This window comes from Struthio camelus, chromosome 12, assembly GCF_040807025.1.
Source record: "Struthio camelus isolate bStrCam1 chromosome 12, bStrCam1.hap1, whole genome shotgun sequence".
NCBI classification, from domain to species: domain Eukaryota; kingdom Metazoa; phylum Chordata; class Aves; order Struthioniformes; family Struthionidae; genus Struthio; species Struthio camelus.
Genome location: NC_090953.1, coordinates 16,404,005 through 16,431,180, shown reverse-complemented (window position 1 = coordinate 16,431,180; position 27,176 = coordinate 16,404,005). Strand labels below are relative to the sequence as shown.

Sequence of the window (27,176 nt, the reverse complement as noted above, 5' to 3'; positions counted from 1 at the left end):
GGGCGAGGAGCGGCGGCGGCGGCGCGGGGCTGGGCCGGGTGCTGCGAGGCGGGGGAGCGCGGAGCGACCCTGCGCGGGGGCGGCGGCAGCGGCGGGCGGCGGCAGCAGCAGGCCGGGCCGCCATGCGCCGTGCCCCGAGCCCGGCTGGCCATCCCGCGGCGTAGCGGCGGCAGGCGGCTCGGCTCTGCGCCCGTGATGTCCCCCGGGCCGCGGGGCAAGGCGACTCACTCGAGGGCTGCGGCAGAGGCCTAGTGCGTCCCCCGCCCCCGCCGCCGCTGCCGCCGCCGCCGCGCCGCCCATGGCCGAGGAGCAGCAGCCGGAGGCGCAGCCGCCGCGGCGGCTGGCCGGCACCCCCGCGCCCGGCGGGGCCCTGCCGGCCCTGGTGCCGGGGCTGCAGGGCGCCGAGGCCAGCGCGCTGCAGCACAAAATCCGCAGCTCCATCTGGTAAGGGCGGGCGGGCGGCGCGGCCCTTCCCGGGCGCCGCGGTGCGGGCGGGCGGGCGTGTATATGTCTGTGTGTGTGTGTGGGGGGGGGGGTTGTTTGTTTAACGCGCCCGGCCGCAGGCGCCGCGCCGCGCCCCCCCCCCCCCCCCCCGGAAGGCCGGTTGCGCGCTGCTGCGGGGGGCGGCGCGGAGCGGGACGGGGCGGCCGCCTTTGTGCCGCGCAGCGCGGAGCCGCCGGCGCGCAGGTGGGCTTTCTGCGGGGGGCAGCCTCTCCGATTTCGTTCCGTTTTCTTGTTGTTATTTTTCGTTTGTTTTCGGAGGGAGCGGGCTGCGCCCCGCGGCGCCCGGGGGGCTGGCTGGGGTTTATATGCGTTTGCGCTCCGCGCTGACGGCAGCTACGGCGCGGCCCTGCCGAAAGCGGTGGGGACAGTCCCACCTGGCGAAGGCGCTCGGGTCATTCGGCCCGTCCCCTGGTCCGCTGGGTTCCAGCGGGCGCCCCTGTGTGCGTGCGCTTTGTTTTATCTTTATTTTTCTTATTTGTGTAACATTCAAATGAGAGCCCCGAGGGCAGGCGCGGAAGGCAGCGGGCGCAGGCCGGGGCATTTCCCCGCCCTCTCCTCCGCCGAGTTTGCAGGCTGGCAGTCGAAGTGCAATTTTTGGCTGAAACTTGTCGGGATGGTTCGCAAGTTCCTGCCCAGGAATCCAGTTTGTGTTTGAAAATTAAAACAATATTCATGATAAACCCACGTTTTGCTTAGCTGTGATACTGATTTTACGTGTGTTTTGGGGGAAAGAGGTAAGCTGGGTTCGGCTTGCCCTGCAAATAAGATTCTTTATTATTTTTTAATTCTGCAAGTGGCTGTCACCTGCAGTATGTACATTTTCTGGAATGTTTTTAAAAGCTGCTTTTGCCAGAGGGAGCTGATATATTATTTTGAATTGGGACCTGTGTAAATATAGATTGATTATTATATACAATATTTTTATATATGTATACAATATATATGCGCACACACATTCTGTGTACACATTGTGTGTGTGTGTGTATATATATATATGCATTTGTTCATCTTAATAAAGATATGTTGATCTAGCCTGCGTATTGCTTCATAGTACAGTTAGCTTTTATGGTTTGAGTAGATGCGGCTTTAAAAGAAAGCAAATCTAAATATAACGTTCCCTTTGTTTATTTTACTGTATGGCACACACTGAAATTGCATTTATTCCTTGTTTTCTTTTTAATCTAAATAGTGAATAATAATTCGTTGTCCTTAATGCACACTTGTTACCTTTTGTTTTGCTTTATTTTTCTATGCAACAAAGTGGCCTTAAGAAGGAATACAAACTGCAGAATTTCCTGTCGGTTTAGATGGTGAAATCTTCACACTGTCCTGATTTGTTATGGGATTTTGTGATGGCCGTTTCTCTGTTTTCCCCTCTTTCCACGAACATGCTGTTTGGAAGGCAGCCTGAGAGCGTGTTTACGTTGCCTTCAGATTAGGTATCATGTCCAAGTTGAAGACAAAATGGCTACTAAGTGAAACCTCTCCTTTTATTATGGGCTTTCTTTTAAAGGAAGACGAGTGCATATGTTAGCGTTTTATATCGGATGGCTTATTTGATGCAGGTAGACCCGAGGAGTAGCCTGGCCGCGCTTTCGGTGCGAAGGAACGTAGTAGCGTCGTTTTGCCTCGTGTAGGTGGCCGGGCTGGTGCCAAGCGTCTGTGACCAGCGAGGCTCTGCCGGTGCCTCCAGCCCTGTCTCCTGCTAGTTTAATAGAGGTTCCCCGCGCCAGCCTGACCTTTCCTCCCTGGCTGCCCGACAGCTTTCTGCGCGGGGCCGCGGCCTCCCTGCTCCTTTCAGACAGGATCAGTTCCTCGCAGGTTATGCTCTAGATATGCGGTGTTTGAAGATAAGGTTATTTTTATGGTAAAACTTCTGCTTGGCGCATTCAAATCTTACTTTTGTCTGCAAATAATAGGAATTCAGAGCTTTTCCCTGTTTCTGTATTGCTAGCAAGCAGTCTTCATTTGAAACTCCAGTTTAGTGTTAATTGGTGTCTTGATGTAGATTCAGCTCCCCTTTTTTAAGCAGAAGGGATAAAGAGCATTGCAAAGGAGGTCACACACGCTGCAATTCGAGTAAACACTGGAAGGTCTCTTCTCTCGTTGCAGCCTGGGATCTGGTATTCTTTTCAGTAGGTGCAGGGTGCTGGTGGTTAATAAACTGCACAGGAGATTCGGGAAGGCTTGTTGTGAAAATGGCAGGACTCTATTGTTAAAAAGAACTAGGTATAACTTGTTGAGGAGAGCTTCCTCTTTTCTGTATTCCCTCCTCTTCCTCCCCCCTCTTCCCCTGCCTTTCCCGTTTTGTGCGCTGGGAGGTTGGTGTGCTGAATTCCTCCTTTGCTTCCCAAAGGACTTAGCACCTCCAGATCAGTACTCTTTTGTGTAGTTTTCCCCTCTCCCTCCTTTGTCCTGCACTTGTTTGTGCTTAGTGGATGGATGTTTTTATTATTTATTTATTCATTTAAAGTTTCTAGTCCTCCAAAAGTATTGTCAATGAAAACAGTATAGCAAAATGCAGCAGCTACTGAAATACCGGGCTTGAGGATCACAAACAAGTCTGTGCTTGTCCTTCCACTGTACAAATATAAATATAGTATGTGATGTAGGCCTCAAGCGGGACAATGAGTTATTCATTATCTCAAGTCATACTTAATTTAGTCTGTTTATTAAATTAAAATGTAGTTTGACAAAAGTAGCTCAAGTAATTGCGAACATGCAACGTGCCTTACAATCAAACAATAGATGACATCCTGCTGGTTAAAATTGAAGGCATTGTCAATATACATATATTGAAGACTTTAAAATGTACTGCCTGTGTTTTTTCAAATTTGCATACCAGGTGACCATTAGTTTGGCGAGAGGAGAGGAAGGCAAGGGTTTGTATGCTCGTGGTCTAAAAACAAATCAGGAAGTATTTATTTGCATTACAACTGTATATGCAGGTATGCCAGATAGTTACAGCTGATTAATTATTGTAAGCAGACAGACGTTAAAGTTCATTACTGTCCAACTGTATCTTTTTCCCAGCAGCCCCACTTAAACACATTCAATGAAGTGTTGTCTGTTTTTATTTCATATTACGTGTTTAACTTGCTCAGACAGTGAATGTGTTCTTGCAGTGTCAGTGAAAAGGACAGAAATAATATTAGACATCTTTTCCCACTGATGGATTAGAAGTCTAGACGAGAAAGACGGCGTCTTTGCGGAGCCTAGGCTGTCTGATTAAGGTCGGTTTGGGCGGGTTTGTAAATTGCCCCAGTCTTCACTGGACACGGGTCCTTAATCTGCCTGTGTTTATTTTTTATTTCCCTTTAGATTCATTAAAGCTTTTTATATTTATTAATAGCTTTTTGTCCAGACATTAGAGCCTGAGGGTGAGAAAACCTCCCTAGTCAGCTATCTGAGCATATAGGCTAACGGGGTTTCGATTATTTTCTGCAGATGAGAATACTGTATTACCAAGTGTATGTTATTTGTATACGGTGCTTCCGTACACAAACATATACTAGTACAGACCGAGTCAACTCATTACTCCGTTAGGTTGCTGAAGAATATCCTATTGCTAAAGACAGCCGGTAACGTACATATGTAAAAGGAACGAGGCCGGAGGACTGAGATACGCAAATCGGAGGAGCAAAAAGCGTCTGCTGAAGTTTGCTCTGCCGGGGGTCAATCAAAGAGGCCGGGGACTTCAGCCGATTTCATCCCTTTGCTCGCTGCACTAAGCTAAAGTCCGGTCCATGCATAGCCTATGACCATTAAAATGGTAGGATTTGTGTTCTTGTTCGCTGTTTTGAATAACTGGTGATGATTCTTAAATGAGTACTTGTTTACTGTTGTAAATAGTAATCTAGTGCTTGCATCTGTGCACACCTTGGCCCCGGTTTCTTCCACCTAGCCGGGATCTCAGGTTTTTTGTCCTAAAGCATCTGTTAGGATTTGAATATAATAATTTTTCCTGAGAGATTAATTCCCCCCCCCCCCCCCAAAATCTCACGTGTAAAGCGAGCTGAGGACCAGGCGGCATGGAGCCTGAAACACAAAGCATTGCTGTTGCAGTATTTTGAACCAGCCGTGGGTGTGGGCTTCTGATCATAATTTTGTCCTCAAATCACTCTTCTAGCTAGTAGTTTTATTCCAAAGCCGCATCAGCTGGGCTGCTTAGTGCCAAAATTATATATGTTCTAGGGCCCGATTTGCCTTGTGTTGGAGGGAGTAGGAGGTGAATCGTGCCCTTTTTAGCTCTGGACTCGTGATATTGTGCTAGAAAACCAGATTAGCTGCTTTTAATACCAGTATGTTATAAGCTTTTGAAAGCGCCATCCTTTCTTATGACTGAAATCAGTCCTGCTCCCTTGCGCAATTGCAGCTATCGCTCCTCATTAGTCGTTGTGTGCGAATGTGGATCGTCACTGATGGCTCTGCTGTCGAGTGAATGCCCCACCGTTTGGAAAATGCCATTGAGACGTCTCATAATCAAAATTGCATCTTATTTGTATGCTTGGATGAGCAGGAAAAGTGACTAATAGTGTTAGTATATTTAATGAAATACCTGGCAAAGAAGAAGGACGCTCAGAGGGCATGTGTTTCAGGCTCTTTGCAAATGCAGGCATAAGCAACTTTTCAGCTGTTTTCTTCTGCAATTGAAATTCCTGTAACACCCTTCATTTTTTTTTTTTTATGTGAAATTTTTTTTGAGTCAGGTTAGAGTCGAGTATTATCCAGTCCATCTGCGTTTACTCTTTTTCAGTTCCCTGCAGCTTGGGAGAGGGCTGCAGGGAGTGAAAACAACAACTCCTCTAGATTTTGTTAAGCAATCTATCAAAATTGAGTGGGGAACTTACAGTTCCTGTAACTAATTAGAGATTTTTTTCTGGTTATCCTGTGCCTCCAGCCCAGAATCTACCAGCCACCATGTCTCCTTTCTTGATCCGTGTTAGCTCACTGCTGGAGGTGAGAACAAAGCTTATAGTTCTTTTTTTTAAAGATTTTTCTACTGTTGTGAGGAACAGTGTATTATTATTGACAGATATAACAGAAGGCCACGTTTATTTCAGTAAATCTAAGTAACATTACAAGTGTATCTACCGCATCTCAAAAAGTACTTTGAGCCCTGCAGTTAAAGGATGCTGTAAAACTGTGACTATTTCTTGTTGCTAGCCCAGTTTTCCCTGCCGTTATGGTTCTGCTGTTTACAGGTGATTGTGAGACTTCCCTGTCCTGTATGTGTTTCCCTACGTGGTGTACAAACAGTCAAATACGGGGAAAAAGTTGAGTTGTGGGCTGTATTTCAGACTCGTTCTTGATGATTTCTGTGGAGGCCGGCCTTCCTTGGCAAAGCATTTAAGCTGCGTGTAATTCTTCACCCTCTGTTTCCCCAAGTGGACAGGAACGGAAAATGGGGTTTTTCATCTGACTCAATGTGTTTCTGTGTGAGTTGGTCGAGGTAGCTCCTGGCAGCCGTTCTGCAGAAACGTGCTCCTAAGGTGAGGGTCACCTCTTAGGGCAGATGTGTCCATAAAAAAAATCTGACCGTTTTGTGCGCCTGTTTTGCTTTGACAGTAAATGAAGTTTAAGCAGTGTACCCAGATGTAATCTTATGTGTTGCTGACCTCTCCGGTTTGGGGGCAAAAAAAGTCCGACGCCATTTGCCTGCTTGGCATCCTTCCCTGGGGGATGGCTGCTCCATGGCTGTGGTGGGCATCCCTCCACTTGGGCAAAGCCCAGGTAGGGCAAAGCACTTGCTGTTCCTTGCTGAAAAGCAGCCCCTTGCTATTGAGCAGGCACCTGGTCGTCCTCGGCAGACGGGCGGCACGCGGCCGGCAGTGCCCGGGCGGCGTGGGAGGCGCGCGCAGGGCAGCAGCTTCCCAAGCGGGCCCTGGCCACCGTGGTGGTGGAGTTTCTGGGTCAGCAGGTGTGGAAGCCAATTTGGTCTGCAGGAATTTTTACAAGGTTAGAAAATAAACCTGAATAAAATGAATGCTGACCTTTGTATAACCTTTGGAGAATGGAGTTGAGGTTTTATAAAAGATCCTGGCTCCAAATATGGCAGAATAGCTCTACAGAAAGAAGCTGTTGTGAATCTAATTTTAGGAAGACTGGGACCACTCTTGTTTGTGATTTTCTTTTTCTTTGTTTAAAGAGACAATAGGATCTAATACAGTATATGGAGGGAAAAAACAATATTCAAGTAATAAAGGCTTGGCTAAGTTTCACTACTGTTCATTTAAAATGCATAGGAGTGCATTAAATTGTTGACTTCACAGCATCAAACATATGCAATTCCTTGTTTCATAAACATTTCACTTTCCACCCCAGGAGTTCTCTTTATAGAAGCAACTCAGACAGTGCAACGTTGTGGTACAGAACAGCATTTCTGATGAGTTCTTAATAAGCCCCAAATTGCAGCATTGTCATCTCAAGCCTCCATTGCTGGATTTCTTGCAATTTGGGTCAGTTCGGTTGGATTATTTGTACCTGTATGAATACCACTGGCAAGTAGGACTCCAAATCTCTATCTGAAAAGAACACTCAGAAATCCCCCCTGAAGTTTTCTGGATGCTGTATAAATTTATCAGAAAAATACTGTAACTGGGTAAGAGGATGGTACACCTCAGGTTTGGGTAGATCACAACATGTATACTGAAGAACTGATTAGTCTCTTAACTGATTGGGGCATGGGGTGATTTTCTTAATCCTTTTTTGTTTGTTTTTTGTTTTGGGTTTTTTTTTTTGTAATTTTGAGAGAGGGGATTGAGCTTAGTGTTTTTATACAGATACCCTGACTTATATATGTTGTCTTCTCTTGTTACTCCACTCTGCAGCTTGCCAAACAGAAGTATTTGGAGAAGGGCCAGAGCTGCAAAATTCAGATCAGGATCCAAATTTGGATTTTTGGTTCAAGCCTCTCCAGTATCTAATATTACAAAGCCTCATATATAAGTAAGAAACTTATTTTTTAATTGTAAAGACAGGCAGATGGGCGCAGCTTTCTCTCATGCCTCTCAAGCAAGTCAAAATAGTGTGTTGCATTGCATGTCTGAAAAGTTATCATCAGATCATTTAAAAGGTAAATTGAATAGATAAAAATACAACGTTCTGTCATCCAGAAAGAGCCCAATCAGAAGACCAGCACAAATTGGTTCTCTCAAGTCAACAAGAAAAATCCCTTGAATACATCTAGGAAATCTGAAGGTGTTGGAATGTTTTGTCCTTTTCCCTCAGACTTTTGGGAATTTAAGGGGGTTGTTTCGTTTAAATGGAGTTAGCCAGTATCTCAATTGTAATGCTTTCTTGATTTAATGGAAAAAGGATTATCTGTCATCGAGTAGGATGCTGATGGCACGGCAGCCGAAACCAACAGGCTTTCTGTAAGCTGCCAGGTGTTTTTTGTTTTTGTCTATGTAATCATTAAGACAGTGGAAAAACATTCAAAACTGTCCTAGTGTTTGTCTCTTGCCTGCTTTTAATTGCTTGTGGTTGCTGCAGTGACATTATATCAGTGAAAGGCAGGGGAGACACTGGTGTGGTTGCAATCAGGAGGGGAGATGGTCTCTGTTCATATGTGACCCACGCTGTGAGAACTCTTGCGCTGCTCTTAAACAACCTGTGAAGCTCTCGTTTTGTAGCTGTTTGGAATCACACCTAGAGAAAGATCTAATTTTTCAATTTAGAAAGGAGGGGAAAACTTTGGATACACAAACTATTTGCAGTTAAAAAAAAAAAAGTTTGCATGTATTATTTACCAGCTTTAAAACACCCAAATTCTGTTTGCTGCGTAATGTACACTATTAGATTCAGAAGTTTTGGAAGTTTTGTTATGTGTTGCTTTTTCCAGTAATGTTTGGTAATGATAGTACTATGTGGCTGTCTGGCAGACTTCTCTTGAAGCTCCCTACCCTGAGGTGGCCACTTAGACAGGGATAGTTTTAAGTCTGTTCTTCAGTATCGACTTTCAGTATAATATGCTCTCAGCGTTGTAGGGACAATTCCTTTTTTCACAGGTGAGCATAGGAATTGGCCTTTTACTCCTTCCGTTTCTTTAAATCTTTTTCTTTTCTGTCTTTTTTCATTCCCTCTCCTGACCCTAGAAATAAATAAGTTCTGAAACCTCTTGGGAAAATATCAGGAAGCCCAAATAACTGGGAGACAAAAGCAATACAAACTAGTAAAACATAAGAGTGGGATAGTAATGTTTCAAACTCTTCCTTTAGAACTTTGTGCATAGCAAACGAAAGCTAAAATGTAAACTAGGTATTCTTTTTACATAAATGCTTTTATTTTTGCATTGCATCCCATACAGTAATTCAAGAAAACTGAAGTGTGTTTTCCTCCCACCTTTTAACAAAAGCATATGCATTTGTTGCAGCTGCTGTTTTAACTGGGTGCTGCATACAGGCTAGAGTATAAGTGCTTAAAATTGGCTGTGGATGTTAATATGAACTTTTTGGGGAAGTGGCCCAACCACTCTAACCATCTTGCTAAACAAAATATTGTAACTGCCTTTGTATATAAAGATACCCTGATACAGCTGCAGGGGAGAGAGGTTCTTATTTTGGTTTTAGTTCAACTCCATATAGTAGTTCTGATAAGGAGCAATTTTCTGCTTGTCCAAAGTGGGTTGGGTGGCCATTTCCTCCTTAGTGAGCTGTGAGGCAGTCATGAATTAACTTATTGGTTCAGTGACTTACAGGCCCTGTTGGTGTGTTGAGAATGACGGTCTAGTTGTTTGGTTTGTATGTAGAAGGAGATTGACCCAGCTGAGACGCTGTAAAGGGATTTGAAGTGCGGCATCCTTTCAAGTTTTTATCTTGCCTTTATATATTGCTCAGGCTACACGAGATGTTATCTTTTTCTCACTATAGCTTGTGAACGTACACCATTGTGAAGTACGTGGCTATTGCAGAGATAAGGGATGCGTCTAAGGACGTATGTTTCTTTGAACGTGCCAGTGTTCCCCTAGAACGACAGATTCTGCTCAGCTTTCCCTGCAGATGAATGTGGATTATATCATTCACTGGCGGTCAGGTACTTCAAGTTTGGGAAGCAAATCTAGTTACTGGAGAGAGCTCTCTTATTAAATGAGGCATCTTCATATCTCCCCTTAGAGGAAATTTCTGGTTAAATGTCAAAGTGCATAATTCATGGCTGTCCTTTTTGATGGATAGTCTCACAGGCACGGGCAATCCGTATTTCTTAGTCAAAAATTCCTGAGTGCCATTAAAAGCTTGTTGGGACTCTTGCCAGTGAAAAAGTTGGATTGCATTGGACAGCAGGAATTACAGCAATTGCATTCTTTACTTTGGTTGCCTGTACAGCAGTGAGTTAAGTTATTTTTTTAAAGCTGCCAGCAAAACAGACCAACTATTGGAACTTCTTGATACCAGGTTGCCTGGAAGCATCTGCCTCAAGAGCATCTCTCTTGGGCAAACAAGAGTTAGCTTGTGTCCGAGTTGTGCTGCACTCTAGGACAGGCGATTTGTTCTGCTTCACCACCTTCTTGCTCTTGTTTAGAAGTCACCTGAAGGTACTTGGACTGGTCTTTCTGGCTTTAGTGCACCAGCTCCTGTATATTTTCTCCTTTCCTCTTCAAATATGTTACCTATTAAAATACAGAGTTAAAGTTATTCAGTACCAGAAATTACAGCCTACTTTATTTGAAGATCCAAAATTTGAAAAATTTTAACATTTATCAAATACAATTTTTTTTTTGGTGATGGAATTGTAAGCCCTTTTAAAATCTATTTTGAAAAATAGTCATAGCTCCCTCCTCCAGAACCAGATGCTATATTTTATTTCTAGTTCTCTTGAAAAAAGTATTCAAGTAGCTTGGCTTAAGCTGAGGGAAGAATTGGGCTTGGTCCTGTTCAAGTACCTAGCAGAGCCTGAGGTATCTGGGAACAGTCTGAAATAGGACTTGAAGCTTTTAATGCAGGGTTGGACGTTGATTGCGTAGGCCCAGTTTATCATTCGTGCTGGGGATGTGCAGGCAGCGGTGTTTTTAGCAGTGCGCGTTGGCATCAGGTGGCCGCACGTGTTCCTCTTCCAGCTGTGAGGAGGAAGCTGCCTTTCTGGACAGAAACGCTTGCCGAAGTGAGCTCTGTTTGTTGGTACTTACACAAGCACAGAGCTTCTGCCTACAGCTACAGTCTCCCACGCTCTGTTTAGATTCAGATGTTTCGTACTTCCAGCAGCCTTTCTCAATGAAAGGTAAACAATTACTCCATGATCCTTATGCTGATTATATAAAAGTCTGTTGCTGCAGATGAGGAGCATGTGATTCGTCCCTCCTGTGCTCAGCCCTAGGAGCCACAGCACAGGCGTCTCTGGTGTTGGTGGACCAGCGCGAGTTGGCATGTGTTGGTTAGGCGAGCGTGCGTGGGCAGTGCCAGGCACCGAGATCCTGCGTTTCTCTGCCTGAGCCAGAGCATGTTGTCTCGTAGGAGATGGCACGGATTGGGCATGGCAGAAGGCGTAGAGCAGAGTAGAGCATTCAGCTTCTGAATGTAAGACACGGGCTATTGATGCTCCAGATAAAGAAACACCTCTTTGGAGTGAAGTAGCGCCTGTCACGTTGGGATACAGTCCCAGGAACGACGGCAAGGAACCTTTCTTTTGCTGAGAGCTAAATAAACCTTAGGCCTTTCAAAGACACTTGATGGGTCAAGAGGTTTGTTATCCAGTGAAAAATATGAGAAGCCCCTTGGGACTATGGGCCACATCCCTCCCTTCTGCTCTAGAGGGTTAGAGCAAATGAGGGTTGCAGAAGCACTTTGCTGCCATCCCCCAGAAAGAGGGGAGAGTCCAGGTGAAGAAAACTGGACTTGGATGTGTTGGAGAGTTGGGCCTGCTGAAAGGACCATTGTGCCAGCTCTTACTCCATCTCTGAAGTGAGGCATAGTAGTGCATCACAGTGTGAGCAGCGTGAACGTGCAGGTGTTGTAAGAAACACAGAAGACCAAGTTTGTGAAACGCTGGTGATGGAGTTGCTACCAAGCTTGGTTAGTCTCCCCCCTGACTACAGGTCACTGTGTGTGGGGCATGTCTGTGACTGTCTCTCTCTTTTCTTTGCCTGAAAGCTGCGGCTCTTTATACTATGTTGAGACTGCGTAAAGAAAAAGCCAAAAATAATTTTAAAATAATCTTACAGGAGTCAAAGACTGTGCCCCAGGAACCTTTTATCCAGGCTCTGAAGAAGTATGGCATTTCTTTGATTAGGAGTACATAAAATGTTTGTGTTTTTTCTTTACAGTTTTTTTATTATTATTAAACCTATTTGCATTATAAATGGCAAGTGTGTTAGGGCCTATACTTGCTACTAGTGGTCATGTAACCTAAATAAATTAGTTGATACTTAAAAGACAGTCACGTTAGTCAACTGACGGTAATCACTAGTTACACACCTGGAGCCACGGTGTGCTGGAGAACTAAGCCAGTTTTTGGCTCCAGGAGCCTGTTCCACAGAGGGATATTCATTATGTTTGATTACAATGGTATAGTTCAATAATTGGCTCATATAAAGTTGAGAAGTGAATTGACAGCTGAGAGAAAAGTGTATTTGCCTCTTCGAGTCAATGACTGAGTAACGTGGGATCGTCAGGTCTAGTTCTAAAAACTTGAAAAGGGATATTTTGAATTCAACAGGTAGAGGTAGCTTAGTGAGTCAAAAAATGCTGTAATAAATGTGCTGAAGACAGAAGAAAAAACTTTTAGCTTTTTGCAGCCATTTGGAAATGTTGGTTTGTGTGTGTTTAATTACAATGGCCAAAGTTTGTCTAAATGCAGTTTAGAGAGAAATTTCAGTTAAAAATCAGTCTAGTGGATAACATTACCACTTTCTTGTACGAAAATGCTAAAATGCTGGACCTGAAGACTTGGTAACCTGAAAAATTAAGTCCCTGATCCATGAAGATACTCAACTATCTGTTATTAATTACTTCTGAGTAGAAGCTAGGTGTCTAATTACCTTTATAGATACATGCCTGAATGTACGCTATAAATAGTCAGTTCCCCTGGTTAATAAAGCTCTTAAAAATTGGAGCACCATTGAGGATCAGCATCTTTCAGACTGACTGAGAATAAAAGTGGGAAAAAAAGATAAACTTTTCTCTTTAGTGCTACTAAATTTAAGCAGTCTTCACTTAGCTCTCATTACACGTGAAATGTGCAGTAGCCTGCATCTTCTCCTTCCTAGAAGCTTACTTCTTTTGGCGGCATTAAGAACATGAGGGTTTTTTCTCATTGTGGTTCTGAACGTTTAAGTCAATGAATCTTGTAGCTTAACTAAAAACCATTAAAATCAGATGCATGTACAATGCTTCAGTGTGTGAAAGCCCAGTTTCTGTAAATGGTTAGACACATAGGTATATAGTGGGATGTTTCCTGACAACAATTCCCGTGTGTTCAGGGTGAAACTACTTATCACGGGGTAGGTGTTTGCAGCACAGAACCTGCTCATTTGTGTTTGTCACTTCATAGTGATTCTTGTCATTTTAGAAAAGTTCTTAGTTACCACTGAATACTTCAGTAGCTTTGTGTCAAAAGTTGACCCACGATATTCAAGAACGGGAACCTAAAATTGAGCTTCTAAACCTTTATGACATCACCTGGCTTCAGACTCCAACAGGAATCTGAGCTTTTGATCTCGATTGGCAAAGAAGATGGAGCTGCCTATATGTTTAGTAAGTTTATCTGCCCCCATGTTTGTATTTTTGAGCTTGTGACTTTTTTATTATGTTAAGAATATTAATGAGACCACTGATGTGTCCTTCAAAAACAGCATACAATGTGTGAGGCAGAATTTTAGATTTTATGTAAAAAAGTTTTAAGAAAAACAACTATTAACATTCATATAAATCATCTAAATAAATTGTGAAGAAAAAAACAAGTAGTGATATGTCACTTGAGCCGTTTTATTGACTCCATCCTGTTTCCAGAGCAAATGCATTACCCTGTAGAGGTAAGGAAATAGCTCAAGCATGTATTTTTCTGGAAGGGATGGTCCTTTCTCAATTCTGTCAAACTCAGAAAGGTGAGCTACAATTTGGGCTTTGTGAATTCAGCTACTCAGTAAAGGAGTGACAAAGCAGCGTAGCGTTTACTCTGAAAATTGAAATCAAACTTAGTTATAATAATCAATAAAAGACATTTTAATTCCCTTAACACAGGCATCTGCTCTCCCACTGGCACGTTTGCGCATGATGACGGTTCCCTGGAGTGAAAATTCAGAGTGGCTGATCCTGTAGTGCTATTAGACGATGTCTCTTTTCGAAAAGAGCCATCAGATAGCAATCACAGGTAACCTTAGTGTGAGACTTTCGTACAAGTGTAGTTCAGTAAATTGTTAGATGCTTGAAGACAATAGCCAGTTGTGTGCTGCAGCCTACAGGTGAGTTTCTACAGCGTGAGAATCTCGGTGCATATGCTTGGTAACTTTCTGTCTAAATCCGTCCTAAACTTAATTCTCTGGTGTTAGGATTTTTGGAAATTCACAAGTGTAATGCAGTTTTTTGGAGATCGGTTCTAGATTCAGTGACAGGCAGCCTTTTCTGTTTCTGTCTGGTTTACTAAGTAAGTCATGGTATAACTTCACAGTCTTTTGGGAGCAGTTTGGGATGGACATACTATGAATAATGAAACCATGAGAATGTTCTGCAAGTCATCCTAACGTAGTGCTAAACCCACTTTATAACCTTGCGTGGCTGTGGTTTCGGTAGAGGGCAGGATACATGCTGTCTGCTATGTTTTTACAAAGAAAGCTATGAGGATATAAGTACTTTATATCCTCAGATATGAAAATGTTTACTGGCAACGCTATGCCTGCAAAGCAGGAATATTACTTAAGAGATAATGGCAAATTTTTCAGGGTTTTTTCAGTTGCCTACGGAAGTAGGAGGGAGCGGTAGACCTGAGAGTAGTGCAGTCTGCTTACCGGGCTGGAATAGACTGCATAGGTGCTTCTCTGTGCTGAGGAGGTGAAGCACTGAACCCTACAATTGTGGGTATTCAGTACTGGTTAAGTGCCTGCTATTGATGATTTCCATTCAAAAGTTAGATTTTAGAGGAAAGATGGAGTCTGAGAGACTTGTTTGTTCATTCATTACAGTTGCAGAAGAATCCTAGCAATGAAGGAGGCAGTGGTGGAGCGAAGGTGATTGGGTGAATGGTGCTAATCTTCCTTACACTTTTTGTTTATGTAACACTGACAGTGAAGTTGCTTGTTCCGGTTGCTGTGAAGCTGCATAGGCCTTACGGGTTTGCAAGTCACACAGCTTGTAAATGTAATCTTGTGTCAGAACAATTGGTTGTGTAGTGCAGGCTGAGGTGCTCATTTGACACATTAGTTAAACTCCTACCACCTCTGAGTGAATACAGCTGTTCAAACGCAGCTTTGTAGGTACAAACTAAATTAGATGCATGCAGGTATGAACTTATATTGCTTTAACTTAATTAGATTTTTTGTATAGCTTTAATTTTAAACAAGCACAACTTACAGGTTTAGACAAGCTCTTGAGTCTGCAAGTAAACTGAAGTTCATCTGGGTTGCAAGCTAAGGGAACTCAAGCTTTCCAAAAGAAATTCTTCAGAATTGAAGTAGCACGTGTTTGTAACGCTTTTCTGAAGATCTTAAGCTTTGGAATTAGAAGCATTTTAAAAAATGTCATTAGGAATTTTTCTTTTTTTCCCCCCAGAAACAGAGGGTGGAAAACTTAGAGTACACTACTCTAGTGTTCTATCAACTGACCTTTGAGGCAGGCAAGAAACTTTTGGCTCCTTGCCACTTCTTATTTGCAGATACCACACAGTTTCTGTGTTTGGGGTGGGATGAAGCTTGTAACGAGAGGCAAGTGAGAGATGCCCCGGGGTTCAGGTACAGGACTGAAGGATGGAGGCCTGAAGGAACCTATGACTGTTGAATGGAGATGAGGAATTTTTTTTTGAGATGAAATGTATGGCTGTCACATGTCAGGCAGGAATGCTGTTGTAATCCTGCATACATTCAGCTTTTAAATTTTGACTCCTCCAAAAAAGTCAAGGACAGGCAGTAGGGTTATGGGGTGTGCTAGTGAGATGTGGCATAGGTCAGAGAGATAAGTTGCTTTTCCCATGGTGGAGAGCCTGTGCCTATCTAGCACAAAAGAAATGAGCCTTTGAGTAGACAGATGCTTGGAGAGTGCTTGTAGGTATTCGGGGCGTTACTCAGCACAGGGAAACCTCAGAGGTGGCAAGGATTGCATTCTCGGGGAGTTATCAAGGTCAGCACTCAGCTCTGGTCAAAGGCCTACAGTTTTGTCCTTAAGGTGGCGGGGGGAAGAAGGGTTTAGGACAATTGTGTGGTGGAAGGCCGTGAGAGGAGAGGGACTGGAGAGGAGAAGGAAGTCTGCGCAAGTGCGGAGACCGCGGTGCAGGCAGAAGTGGTGGGAATAGGATATTGCAGGGAGTGTCTGGAAGTGAGGGCTAGAGAAAAAGCTGGATTTCTTTCTAGAAAGACTGGCTGATGCCTGTAAGTGGGCTCTTCATTGTAAGAGGGGAAAAATGGATGATTGTGGCATGGAGGAAGAGGAAAAAGTGGGAGTGTCAGAGAAGACAGCAGTGGGATAAGGAAGGAGTGAATGACTGCCCTATTGGGTTAAGCTGAACCTCCTCAGTGCAGCATCTGTGGGGGGGCTAAGCAGCGCCTGTGGTAGCCCTTGAAATGGTTTTCTAGTTTCCTAGCTCGTTTCAGGCCCCAGGTAGAATTGAAATAGTAGCGATATTGTGAAGGGTAGCATATACCTTGAGATGGGATCAAGAGACCTTTCCAGATTGGTAGTAGGAAACCTGCAGTTGCTGTTGACGCTGCTCATTTTGTATAGGGGCTGGTTGCATGGAGCGCCTGAGTGCCAGTTTGTTGCTCTGGGACTCCTTGAGGAGTGACGGTGGTGTTGGGTTTGTGCTCAGCCCTGGCCTTTGGATACGGGAGGTGCTGGTTCGCTTTGTGGGCTAGCCTCACCGGGTAAAGCCACGAAAGAGGTCGGGTATGACTGGGTATGGCACTGCTAAAGAGGGGACCCCTTCCTGGTACCGAATTAACAGGCTAATGAAGAGGTACGGCCAGTAGCAAACCTGTTTGTTAACCTGTTAGCAGAAAGCGACTAGGATGGCTGCGGGTTGTGGAAGTGGTTAAGGGAATTGTGAGAAATAAACACGAAGAAACACACCTGCTATGAGCAGGCTTAAATCTGCTGTCCTGGCACCTGTGCCAGCGCGGAGGCGTGTGTGTGTGCTTGCAGCCTGAAAGGATAGGAAACCCTTGTGATAGATCCTGTTAACATCACAGGCTTTTATAGTGGATTAATCTGAGCTTTGTATAACTATACATGTAATAAAAGAAACATAATCTGATAAAAATTTTTACATATACGGGTGTGTATTAAAGCTAAGCAGAGTGTAGAACCATTCCCATCTTCTCAAGAGTGTATTATACCATTTCATTTTGCCATCAGCCCTTCATAGCCTCCATTTCCACAGGAGAAGGAGGATCCTACAGCACTAGGTCTTTATTCTCCTGCGTGATCTGTTGTGTAGCAAGATGCTCCGTCCTTCCCACCTCCCTTGGTGAGGGTGTGTGGCTGTACAATCATGGAAGTGAAGTGTTTCTGTCTTCTCTGAAGCTGGTAGTGCAGAGGATTTGTGTGTGTGTGTGTGTTGGGGGGATGGGGGAGGGAGGGAAGGAAGCTGTGCTGCTGGGGACCGTCACCCCGTTAGTTTTGCTGCGCGCGGTCCCTTTCTGGAGCCTCGGAGGACAAAGGCCTGAGGGAAGAAATCTCATCAAGACATTATAGTGTCTCCAGTTCCAACCCCTTCGAAATACTACCCTCGAGTAATAATGTTGTAACAGGATAAGGCTTCTGCTGAACACGGGCAAAAATTCCGTAGCAGATCTTTTAGCTATCTTTGGACTGAATTCAGAAACATCCAAAGATTTTTGTTTGTAATTAGTTTTGAAACCCAGAAGGCTTCATCCTGAAATAGGTCAGCTATTATGATAGATGATTTGACATTTAGCCTTGAACCTGCCTATCTGGCGACCGTATCCATTCTTTCTGCTTTTAGCAGGACCTACTTTAGATGCAGAGTTCCTATTCGAGTAGTCTTTCCCCCCCCACCCCAAGCAGCATTAGTGAGATCACCGTGTGCTTTCTGTATTTAGCCTTTCTAGGCAATTGATCCTTGCAGCCTGATCTTAGAATACCCTGCAGTGCCTCATCTAGATTGTTAATAATAACTATAGGATGCAGCTCCTCTGGAGTGATACTGCCTTCCCACATAACGTACAGAGGGCATCGCATCCTTCAAATAGTGTGTCTTGGCCGGAGAGACGCTGCTGGATACACACTGAACGATACCCACTGATTTTATTTCAGACCAATGCTGAAAGAACCAGGGTGAAAGGTGTGTATAAGCTTTTTCTTTGCCTATTCTAAGAGTTCATTAAAGTGACTTGTGGCAAAATCTGTGTGTTTAAAAAAAAAAAAAAAAAAAAAAGGGCAGGAACTTCAAATGTGAATGTCTTGTTGCTGAAATAGAGCACCTGGCAGTAAGTGGTTGTGTAAGTTCTTCCCAGTTATTTTAAGAATTGTGGGACATGTCTTTAGTGTTGGATACTGTTAGATTTCTTCAGAGCGGTGTTTATAGATTTAAATTTCAGACCCAAGCGTTCTGATGTCTGCCAACTAATTACTTCACAGTTGTTCTTCGCAGTTCATTACAGTGGACTGAATTTGAGATTTGGTCATTTTATTAGCAGCCTTACCTTTCTTTTTTGTTTAGTTATTCATATAATTGGCATTATTTAATACTCATAAAATCATCATAGTCTAAGCAGTGGTGATGGGATTAAATTTAATGTTTATCCTCTGCTAAACACTTTGCTTGCATTTGCTCTAATAACATATTGAAGCCATGTGTTTGACCAATTTTAACCTGCACTAGCTTAAAATATAGTAGCATGCTGAACTATTACTTTTTTCAGCACAGCGATCCGGTGTTGTTCCTTTTTGTGTCTGATCTAAAACCGCTCTTGCTTGTTTTCTCCACCAAGTGGAAGGACGTAGATTAGGTTACAGGGTAGATCAGTCCGTTGCAGCTAGCCCTTGTTCCGCTATTTTATCAGCTTGCTGTTTTTGTTGCTTCCTTATTTTGCTAAGAAAAGTGGTTTGACTCGGATTAAGGAGGAGTCTGCCTCTAAGCTGGAAGAGCCGATATTTACAAATTGATGAATGCTGCCTTTGTTTACCGTTTTGAGACCTGAGAGTTGGATACTTTTGTAAGTCTCCAGTGGTGAGAACTCTGTGGCTATTTTTATGCTTTAGGGAAATAACAATACTTCATGTACTTCCAAGGCACGCTTAAAGTCCCTGTAGCTTTTATCTAGAGTAAGAATATTTTTGCGTTTGGGTACCAAAATATTTAATTTGTCTTATATTAAATGTTTTGCTTGTGTTTGCTTGCATTTGTGCTATGTTCAGGCAGCTTAAAAAGAATAGGATGAGGCAAGTTTGCCACTACTGGTAGCTGTCTTGTTTACAGTTCTAGATCTGCTCGAGACTAGGTCTGTCTTCAGTTGTATCAATATTACACTGATTCAAAGATTTCATGACGTGATGTTGTAAGTGGGCATTTTCGAAGGCCGCTGTGCTAGCTTAAAATTGCATCATACGGCAGAGGACAAGGTGCAGCTGGAGTTGTCGAAATTTACTTTAAACGTGCTTATTTCAGAGGCCCTCTTGAAAAATTGTTGAGAGAACTTGGAAGCACGCATGCAACAAGATAATTGTTTCTTTTCCGCAAGGAAGTCCAAATGTGTTTCCGGCAAGATCTGTGGCTTGTCTGATAAAGATTTTTTTCCCCCTGTTTTAAAGTAGCCTTCAAATACAAGGAGGACTGTTATGCTCCTGTCTTCCAAATTTCCCGTGAGTCTCGTTTGTTTGTTTGTTTTTGTGTTTGAAATAGTGAATAGAAACACTATCTGTTTTAGCAGTATACTATGGTATGGCTAAGAGGCTATTTCAGTGTTATGCTGAACAAGATCTAGCTGTGAACTACCACCGAAAGGACCGATCCTGCAACTGCCCTTCTGCCTTGTGTTGTATCGTGGGGCTGTAGGATGAGATGGATGAGTTAATTGATTCAGTGGAAAGCTGATCTGTAAAAGAAATGATAAATTTTCTGTTGGGTCAGCAACCAGATCCAGCACAACCAAATTCGGCTCATCTCTGGCTGTACGATTTGCATGACGTGACAGAAAGGCCCTCTGATGCATGGAGGAAAACAAACTGGTGCCGTTCAGGAACAGCTCGCGGTTAGGTCAGATTAAGCATCGCTTGGAGTGGCGCTTGCAGGTGAATGTTCTAGGGTGTGTATTGCCAAGGGACATTTTTCCCACATCCTTCTCCTTTAGTTGCGTAAGGTACTTAGCTAAAAGTAGAGTAGGTAGTCTGACACAGTTGTATTTAAATTGATGTTCTGAGAATTCAGAAATGAAGTCACTAATTCAAGCTGGTTTTTAATATATTTGTGTAGAAAAATTAAATATCTTTGGACTAGATAGTGCTAATGTAATCCTTGAATATGTTTGAATGGGGCCAGAAGTCATCAATTATTTTTATTTACAAGTAGGCACATCTGAAAAGACCAGTGTTCGTACTCGACTGAAACACCCCACCACACACGCTGTCACTGAAGTCACTGAGAGCTGCAGAGCTTGCAGCTTTCACGAACAGGCCTATAAAATGTCATAACTTGCCTTTAAGACAAGGTTAGGGAGAGAAGACTGCAGGCAGGGACAGAGCCCCTAGGTGGCATCCGACGCCGTGATTTTTGGCTCTTTCAGTGTCACAGGGTAAGAGGTGAGGGTGGGCGGCGATGCGGTAATTCTGTAATGCCAAGGTTGAGTTGTGGAAATGAGCGGCTTAGGTGTGCTTTCCATTTGCAATAACCATCTATTGCAGCCTTAGCTAGCCTAAACTTGTACTCCATTAACTGGAAGTGTCTGTAGTCATCACTTCAGCAATTCAGACACATATATCAACCTTTGGTAACTCTGCTTTCTAAATATTTAATCAAAATGCTTTTAAGCCATTTTATTTCTTGTATCAATGTGAGCCAAGCCAGACAATGTAACGTGGCATATGTTAAGATGTTAATCGAGTAGCAACACGCATAGGCGGCTGCTTCATAATTCTCCTTAGATGATCCTTGGCTCGCGTTTAACGCTTCTTTGTGCTTCTGAATGCAATGTTACGTGAAGATAGATTTAGAGCTGTTACTCTAAGAAGGAGAAGCGTTAATTTAGTAAGATGAAGAATTAAGGGCCGAATCCTGCAGGCACTGATGGGACGCAGTGCTTATCATGGTAAGTCTGTAGTAATAATACCTTTCCGATAGTAGCACCTACTGCAGTACGGTTGGTAATCCTGTTATTGAGTGGTTCCTCACAGTGTGCAGAATAAGCAGAGTTTTCTTAAACATCCTCTGACATCATCAGAGTCTGGAAGAGGTATCTGGATCCCTCCCGAAGGATGTATGTTCAGTTTAATAATTATTCCCTCTATTTTAACATGGCTTTCACAAAGATGACTTATTCTAGATCAGCACTGTTGGTATTTAGTAATGGAGTATAACTTGCTTAATTTGGGAATAAACCAGATTTTTGGAAGAGGCGAAGAGGCAGCAGGAAGCTGAGCAGGAGGAAGAGCTCTTGGTTGCTCCCGCCACCGAGACACCCCGTGACCAGGAGGCGAGAAGCCTGCTGCCCAGCGAGAGGCCAGGCCAGCGTGCACAGGTGGCATTGGCCCTCCTCCGTAGGAGCAGCCTTTTTGAGACTGCTTAGACCCTATCGTTAAATCATTTGACAAATGGCTCTTGGCGATCACATGGGGGAACGATTGGTGCAGTGGGAAATGGAGACTTTTCATAGCTGAATAATTTTTAAAAGGCCGTGTGGCCAAAATATTTCTGCTTTGGCAGCTGGCTCTAATTGTTATCTTGGGCATCATTCGTTCTCGTATGGAAGGCTTGCTTTCAGACATCTGAGTAAAAATAGTGAGGCAGCATTATGCCACCATACGGTATGAATTGTACACGTGGGCTGCAAGTGAGCTTTTGGGGGAATTCCTCACGGCCCTCTGAGCAGGCCCTGCTCCGCTTCCTCCTTCAGAGGAGGAGGATTGCCATTTTTCCTCTCCTTTCTCCCTTGGAAAAAAGGGAAAAAAAGTGGTGGTTTTTCCCCTTTCACCAAAGAAAACTAGTTTTAGAACTTCATAAAACTCCTTTTTAAATTATTATATACTTTTTAATTTATTAATTTGACTAGTTAAAGAAGCCTTTGTTAATTCTGTAGTAGCCGGCACTAACAAGAGACTGTTCTGTGAGCATCAGACTGCAGACAGTGGAGTTGTGTGTTGCGATTAACCGTTTACTTCGAGCTTAAATGCTAGAATTTATACTTAGTACTACAGTGTTCACTGTGCCATCTTAGGGTGTCTATATGACCTTAGTATTGGTGGCGGGAGCCTTGCTGCTTCGAGGTTTTTCCTGCCCTCTGAGAAGGTAAGCTGTGTGTGGTGCTGGGTGGTTTTTAACCAAGAGGGAAAACCAGAGCTCTCTCACCAACACTTAAATGGGAGGGGTGATAACCTTGAGCAGACCAGATCCTATGGTTAGGCTTTGGCATTAATGCACCCTGTCTTTCTGGCCATGATAGTCCTTGAGACTGTGAGCAGTTGGAAGTGGCAGCTTTTGGGGACAACTGCTCTGTGGCTTTGGAGAGGGTGCCCCGTTTCAGGCACTCTGGAAGGCAAGGTGAGGGGAGACCGAAGGCACTAAACCCATCCCCGGGGTTTTGGGAGAAGCTGCTGTGTGGAAGCTTTAGGAGACTGCTGTTACCTATACGTAAGGGTTTTCGTTTTTGTGTGTTTCGGCGGGGTGGTGATTAGTTAAGAGTGCTGATGATGGGTGACTGCACACTGTGGGGTGGTTTTTTCTCCTTTCTAGTTTGCAGCTTTTCGTACTGTACACTGTATGCCAGGTAGTAATACAACTAAATGTATGTGCATTGGAAACTTGGGAGGCCTGCAGTGGGAAATCCTTGCTGTGTGGTCAGCAGTGGTATGCTGCCTTCGTAATATCTGCGGTGTGGCGTTAGCAGTGACAGAAAGTGGTTCATTTTCACAGACTGCCTTAGGGTTAGGCACAAATAATGTTTTCCCTAGGCTGTCCAAAACGGAGCCCGCACAAGTAGTAAAGCTACAGAGTCTGTTTTCAGGAGGGTGTTCCAATTTTATGCAAATATTTATAGTATTGGGCTAAGGAGGATACAGGGTATTTGTAGTAACTTCATTGAGATAGCATTTAAAATATTAATGCAGAAGTGACTCTGGGCTTCCTAAGGATCATCTAGTCAAACTAGATGTTTTGCGCAGGAATTGTGGCTGCAGTTGTGCCTTGAATTTTACCAAATTGGACTTGTTGCCGTTTTTCACATCTCCTTCATTTGAGGATTAGTTTCATTACTGAACAGTCTAAACCTTGTCCTGTGTGACTTTTGGGCCTGGGACCTTCCTTGTGGGAGCTGTGTGCCAAGCTCCTGGAGGTGGTGCTGTCCCCCTCCTGCCAGATCCAAGGCTGTGAGAGCTGGTTTGCCAGTGTCACCTGTATATGCAGTGGGGCCCGTCAAACAGAAACGTTGCTGCAGCTGATAGGCATTCACACAGCGTGCTTATCGTGCGTGCACGCTTCTGCAGGATTTGTTGCGCTGCTAGCTTTAATATTAAATGATGAACGATTTGCAGTCGAAAAGCTGATAAAGGGTTAGTTCCAGTGACTGCACAAGCTCTGAGAAGGTGGATAGAGTTAACTGGGAAGTAGCTGCTAAGTTTAAGTGGTTTCTTTTTCCCCTCCCAACTACCTTCCTCTTTCTGGTCTCTGGCTTCTCGTATCCCTTGTGGTTATATGGCTTCTACTATTTACAGCACTAAGGAAATACTAAATATTCTCTGAGCAACTGGGTTCTGCCACCTCTTGTAATGCGATATTCCCATATTGCCTAGAGTAGTTAAACTACCTATTCCTGAAAGTAAGGTATTGCTTAACTTGAGAAAGGTTGGCAGCATCTGGTTTTATGCCACTTTGAAAAAAAAAAAAAAAATTAACTCTCCTTGCCCTGTCTCCGACTTTCCCCTCCAGCTTTCCCTCAGTGCAAAATAAACCCAACCGAGCACCTGAGGAGAGAACACACTCTTCATTCTGCTCGTGCCAAGTCAGGGTCATTAAAATGGAGCTGTTTGAGTAGAAATGCATAAATAGGTCAGGGAAAGCAGACTCACATACTTTGGCAGAAGATAGAAGAGCAGTTTGAGGAAATGCTTTAGTGTGGTGGTGTTTTTCTTTTCTTCTTTTTTATTTTTTTCCTTTTCTTTCCTTCCCCCAAGGTATCTTCAGGAGTTTGTCAACGTGGCTTGAGCACTTTGGAGCTTAAAGTTATTGCAGCATTCAAAACAGGTTCAGAAATCTCTCAAAAGTCTCAGGCTGGTCTCAGGCCTAAAGGTTAAGTCAAACACTGACAATGTTAAGACTGACTAGAGTCAGCTACTGAGCAAAAGCTGCCACCATGTCTTCCTTGAGAAGATAGAGGGCTGGAAGTCTCCTCTAATCTCAGCGGGCTTTTGCAGGAAGCAGCTCTCTTATGCTCTTCTAAACCACAGACTAAGAAATGCCCTTTTCTGTGCTATTTTAATGTAAGCTAGGCTCTTGTTTTTGAGTTCTGCCTGATGGCTAATGATATTTTTTCAGAGGTGTATTTGAGTCAGACTGTAGTTTTGTTTTGGGCAGAGTTCAGGTTTTTGAGTAGGGTTTCCCTTGACAGTTGAATAGGATTACATCTCTCTTGAGTAGTTTAGTGTATCTTAACTTTCCAACAGTCTACACGGCAGCATCCACTTAAAAGTTTTATCATTAATTGTGATAGTCATTAATTCTTTTGTTGTAAAGTTCTGATTTATAGTTTTTTATTTTGAGGTTCTTATGGTGAATTGAAACCTCTTGCAAGCTGATAATTTGAGAATCACTGTAAAAAGAAGCGTTCTTTGTTACTGCTCGTAGGAGAGAGCCTACCCTAGATTCAGAAAGACTCCTCCTTATCCTAGATAAAATTGCTTGACTGTTCCTGAATCAAGTTTTAGGTCTAGTAAGTGAACTGGTTTATTTTAACTTCAGGGAGACTTTTAGCATAAAGAGCTGCGAAAGAATGACTGATGCTGGCTGTGCTTTTTGGTTGGGGCTGGTTAGTGACATGCAGATCACAGCAAGCCCCTAGGTGCTTCTAGAAGCAGCTGTCCAGGAGAAGCAATGTTAGCTGTTGACTTACAGTATAATTTCTATTTTTAGTCTTCAAATGGGCTCAGATCACTAATAGATTCAAACGGTTATTTTCATTAGTGAGAACATTTATCACTTTCGGCGCTCTCCTGCAGCTGTTACTAGACATGTAGCAAAGTGTGTGGATAACAGCCTCCAAATGTTAGAGATAACATCATATAGGGCCTGATTCAGTCGTGCTTTTGTGATTGCTGGACATAGGAGGCCTACAGAATTAACAGTTGCTGGAGGTTTTCCAAGACAGCTGACCAAATGAAATCTTGGTGCCTTAAAATTCAATACAACTGGTGCAGTTACTGTAGCTGAGGTATTAAGCAGTGGATGCATTTCACAGAGACGGAAGCAGACTAATTTGTAAAGTAACTTTCAGCTTCCAAAACACATCTGTCCTATAAGCCTGCGAAGGAGAAAGTAGGATGAAGTAAACAAAAGTGGCAGATACATTGCAAGTAGGATGATTGTTCTTTCACCACGTCTGTCACTTGCCCTTTTATTTTCCTGGTATAATAGAGATGTTGCATCTTGTAAGTTCACCAGGTGGAGTTTTTCTGGGTGATGTTCAAGTCCATGGAAAGGTCACTGTCCGGCAAGTTCCCAGTGTAAAGGCTGGTTCTTCAGAGTTGCTGTTGCTTAACTTTGTCATGGAATGACTTCACTGGAAGTGAACGGGACTACTTACGTGAGTGGGCAGAGGCTTTGTAGAATCAGGGTATGCTCATCTGTGCGCTGGTTAGCATGGAAGAACCCACTTTACCAATAGGAACTTTTAACAATATCTCCCTAATAAACTAGGGAGCACGGGACAGGAGATGAAAAAATTGCTGTTAAAATCGACATCATGCCTGCTTAACCCATAGGGCCTTTGCCTTTTAAAATGTTATGCCATCTGCTTGCGGGTTGGAAGACGTGGACTTGACTGTGCGTTTTGTGCTACCGTTTGGCAAAAAGGAAACATTGCTCTTGCCCGTTGGAGTTCAGTACAGGATGTGTGTGTGTGTGCATATAAAAATTGTCTTCACTAGTCCTATTATTGTTCTTCTGCTTCTCCTTCTAGACACTATTGGTCAGTACTGTGGGAACAGAGGTCAGACCTGGAAGAGCCTGAACCAAATTTGAGAGTTTCCATTTAGTGGCTCAGACTAATTTTTTGAGATAAAAGGAGAGCTTTAGGGGGTCTCCTGCCCAGTTGCCTCCTGAAAAGAAAGACTTTCCTCTTTCTTTTTGCAAGAAATAAAAATAAATGCAAGCAGGCATGCTTACGGGCAGTTTGACTGAATCTAGCAGGGCTGTCAGTCATGCTAGCTGAAGCACATTCTCCTGAAGAGTTTAATACATGATGTTATGTGCAAGCCTGTGGAATACAGACTGTGCTCAGACTGAGTTTGGTCTGTCCATCCTCCTCTGTCCCCTTACCCTGCATGCCCCTTTGCTGCATAAAGCTAGCATGGCAAGCCAATAGCAAGGTTTAAGTACCAAAACGGGCACGCATGTCTGAGCCCTGTTGTCCGCTGCCGTGAGCAGTGCTTTGTAAGAGAGACCGTGGGTCAGTAGCAGCCCGGGGATCACGAGACCTGGTGGGGGCACAAGGCAAGGGAGCAGAGCGCATTCCCGGATGGAAGAAGTGCTTGTGCCCGGAAAAGCCGGACGTTTCAGTTGACTTTTGTCAACAAGCATTGGTCAGCTTTGAGTCTGAAGCAGTGATCTCCCTTAACAGCAGCTAGGAATTTCCATGCTTGGTGTCATTTGATTTTGTAGTAAGGCAGTGGTTTATGGAGAGTGAGATGACATTTTGGGTGCACTTTTCCCTCCTCAAATGCTATGTTAGACCTAAGCCCCTTACCCCCAGGCAAAGAAAAGTTTCCATTTTACTGTCTTTAATGCTCTCTTCTCACAAATACCATCTACTCTGCTTTATCCCTTCCTTGTCATCCTTGAGCGTCTACCCAGCTGACTGTCTTCCCAACGCAAAACCAGATGCTGATGTATCTGCTTCCGTAGATGTCTGCTATTCTTGCCTGTTGAAGTTTTGGTTATATTCTGTCATTATAGCTGTATGCAGTTCTTGTATGGGAATGGGCGCTTCCACATCAGTAATAGCAGCTCTGGCAGGACAGATTTTAGACCTTCTGGTTTCAACATGAGATACTGTAGCAGGCAGGACAACCTAGCTCCTGCCTCTTTGAGCATCTGGCCCAACAGTAGATGTTGTTTCAGTAGGTCTGGTTCCTGTTACCCCCCTACTTCCCCTT

At 43.7% G+C, this 27,176-nt stretch overlaps 1 protein-coding gene across 4 annotated transcripts in view; it reads left to right on the top strand.

Annotated features, from left to right (window-relative positions):
• The first annotated feature begins 283 nt into the window (after positions 1–283).
• The window catches only part of RFX7 (regulatory factor X7), a 59,747-nt gene continuing 32,854 nt past the window's right edge, over positions 284–27,176 (top strand). For 2 of the 4 annotated variants that reach the window (XM_068958070.1, XM_068958069.1), the window contains exon 1: positions 284–444. In XM_068958070.1, coding sequence (XP_068814171.1) covers positions 299–444 — 146 coding nt within the window. In that variant the 5' untranslated portion in view covers positions 284–298. Of the gene's footprint in view, positions 445–616; positions 688–18,700; positions 18,818–27,176 lie in introns of those variants that run through there. The other 2 variants (XM_068958073.1, XM_068958072.1) reach the window with 2 other exon arrangements.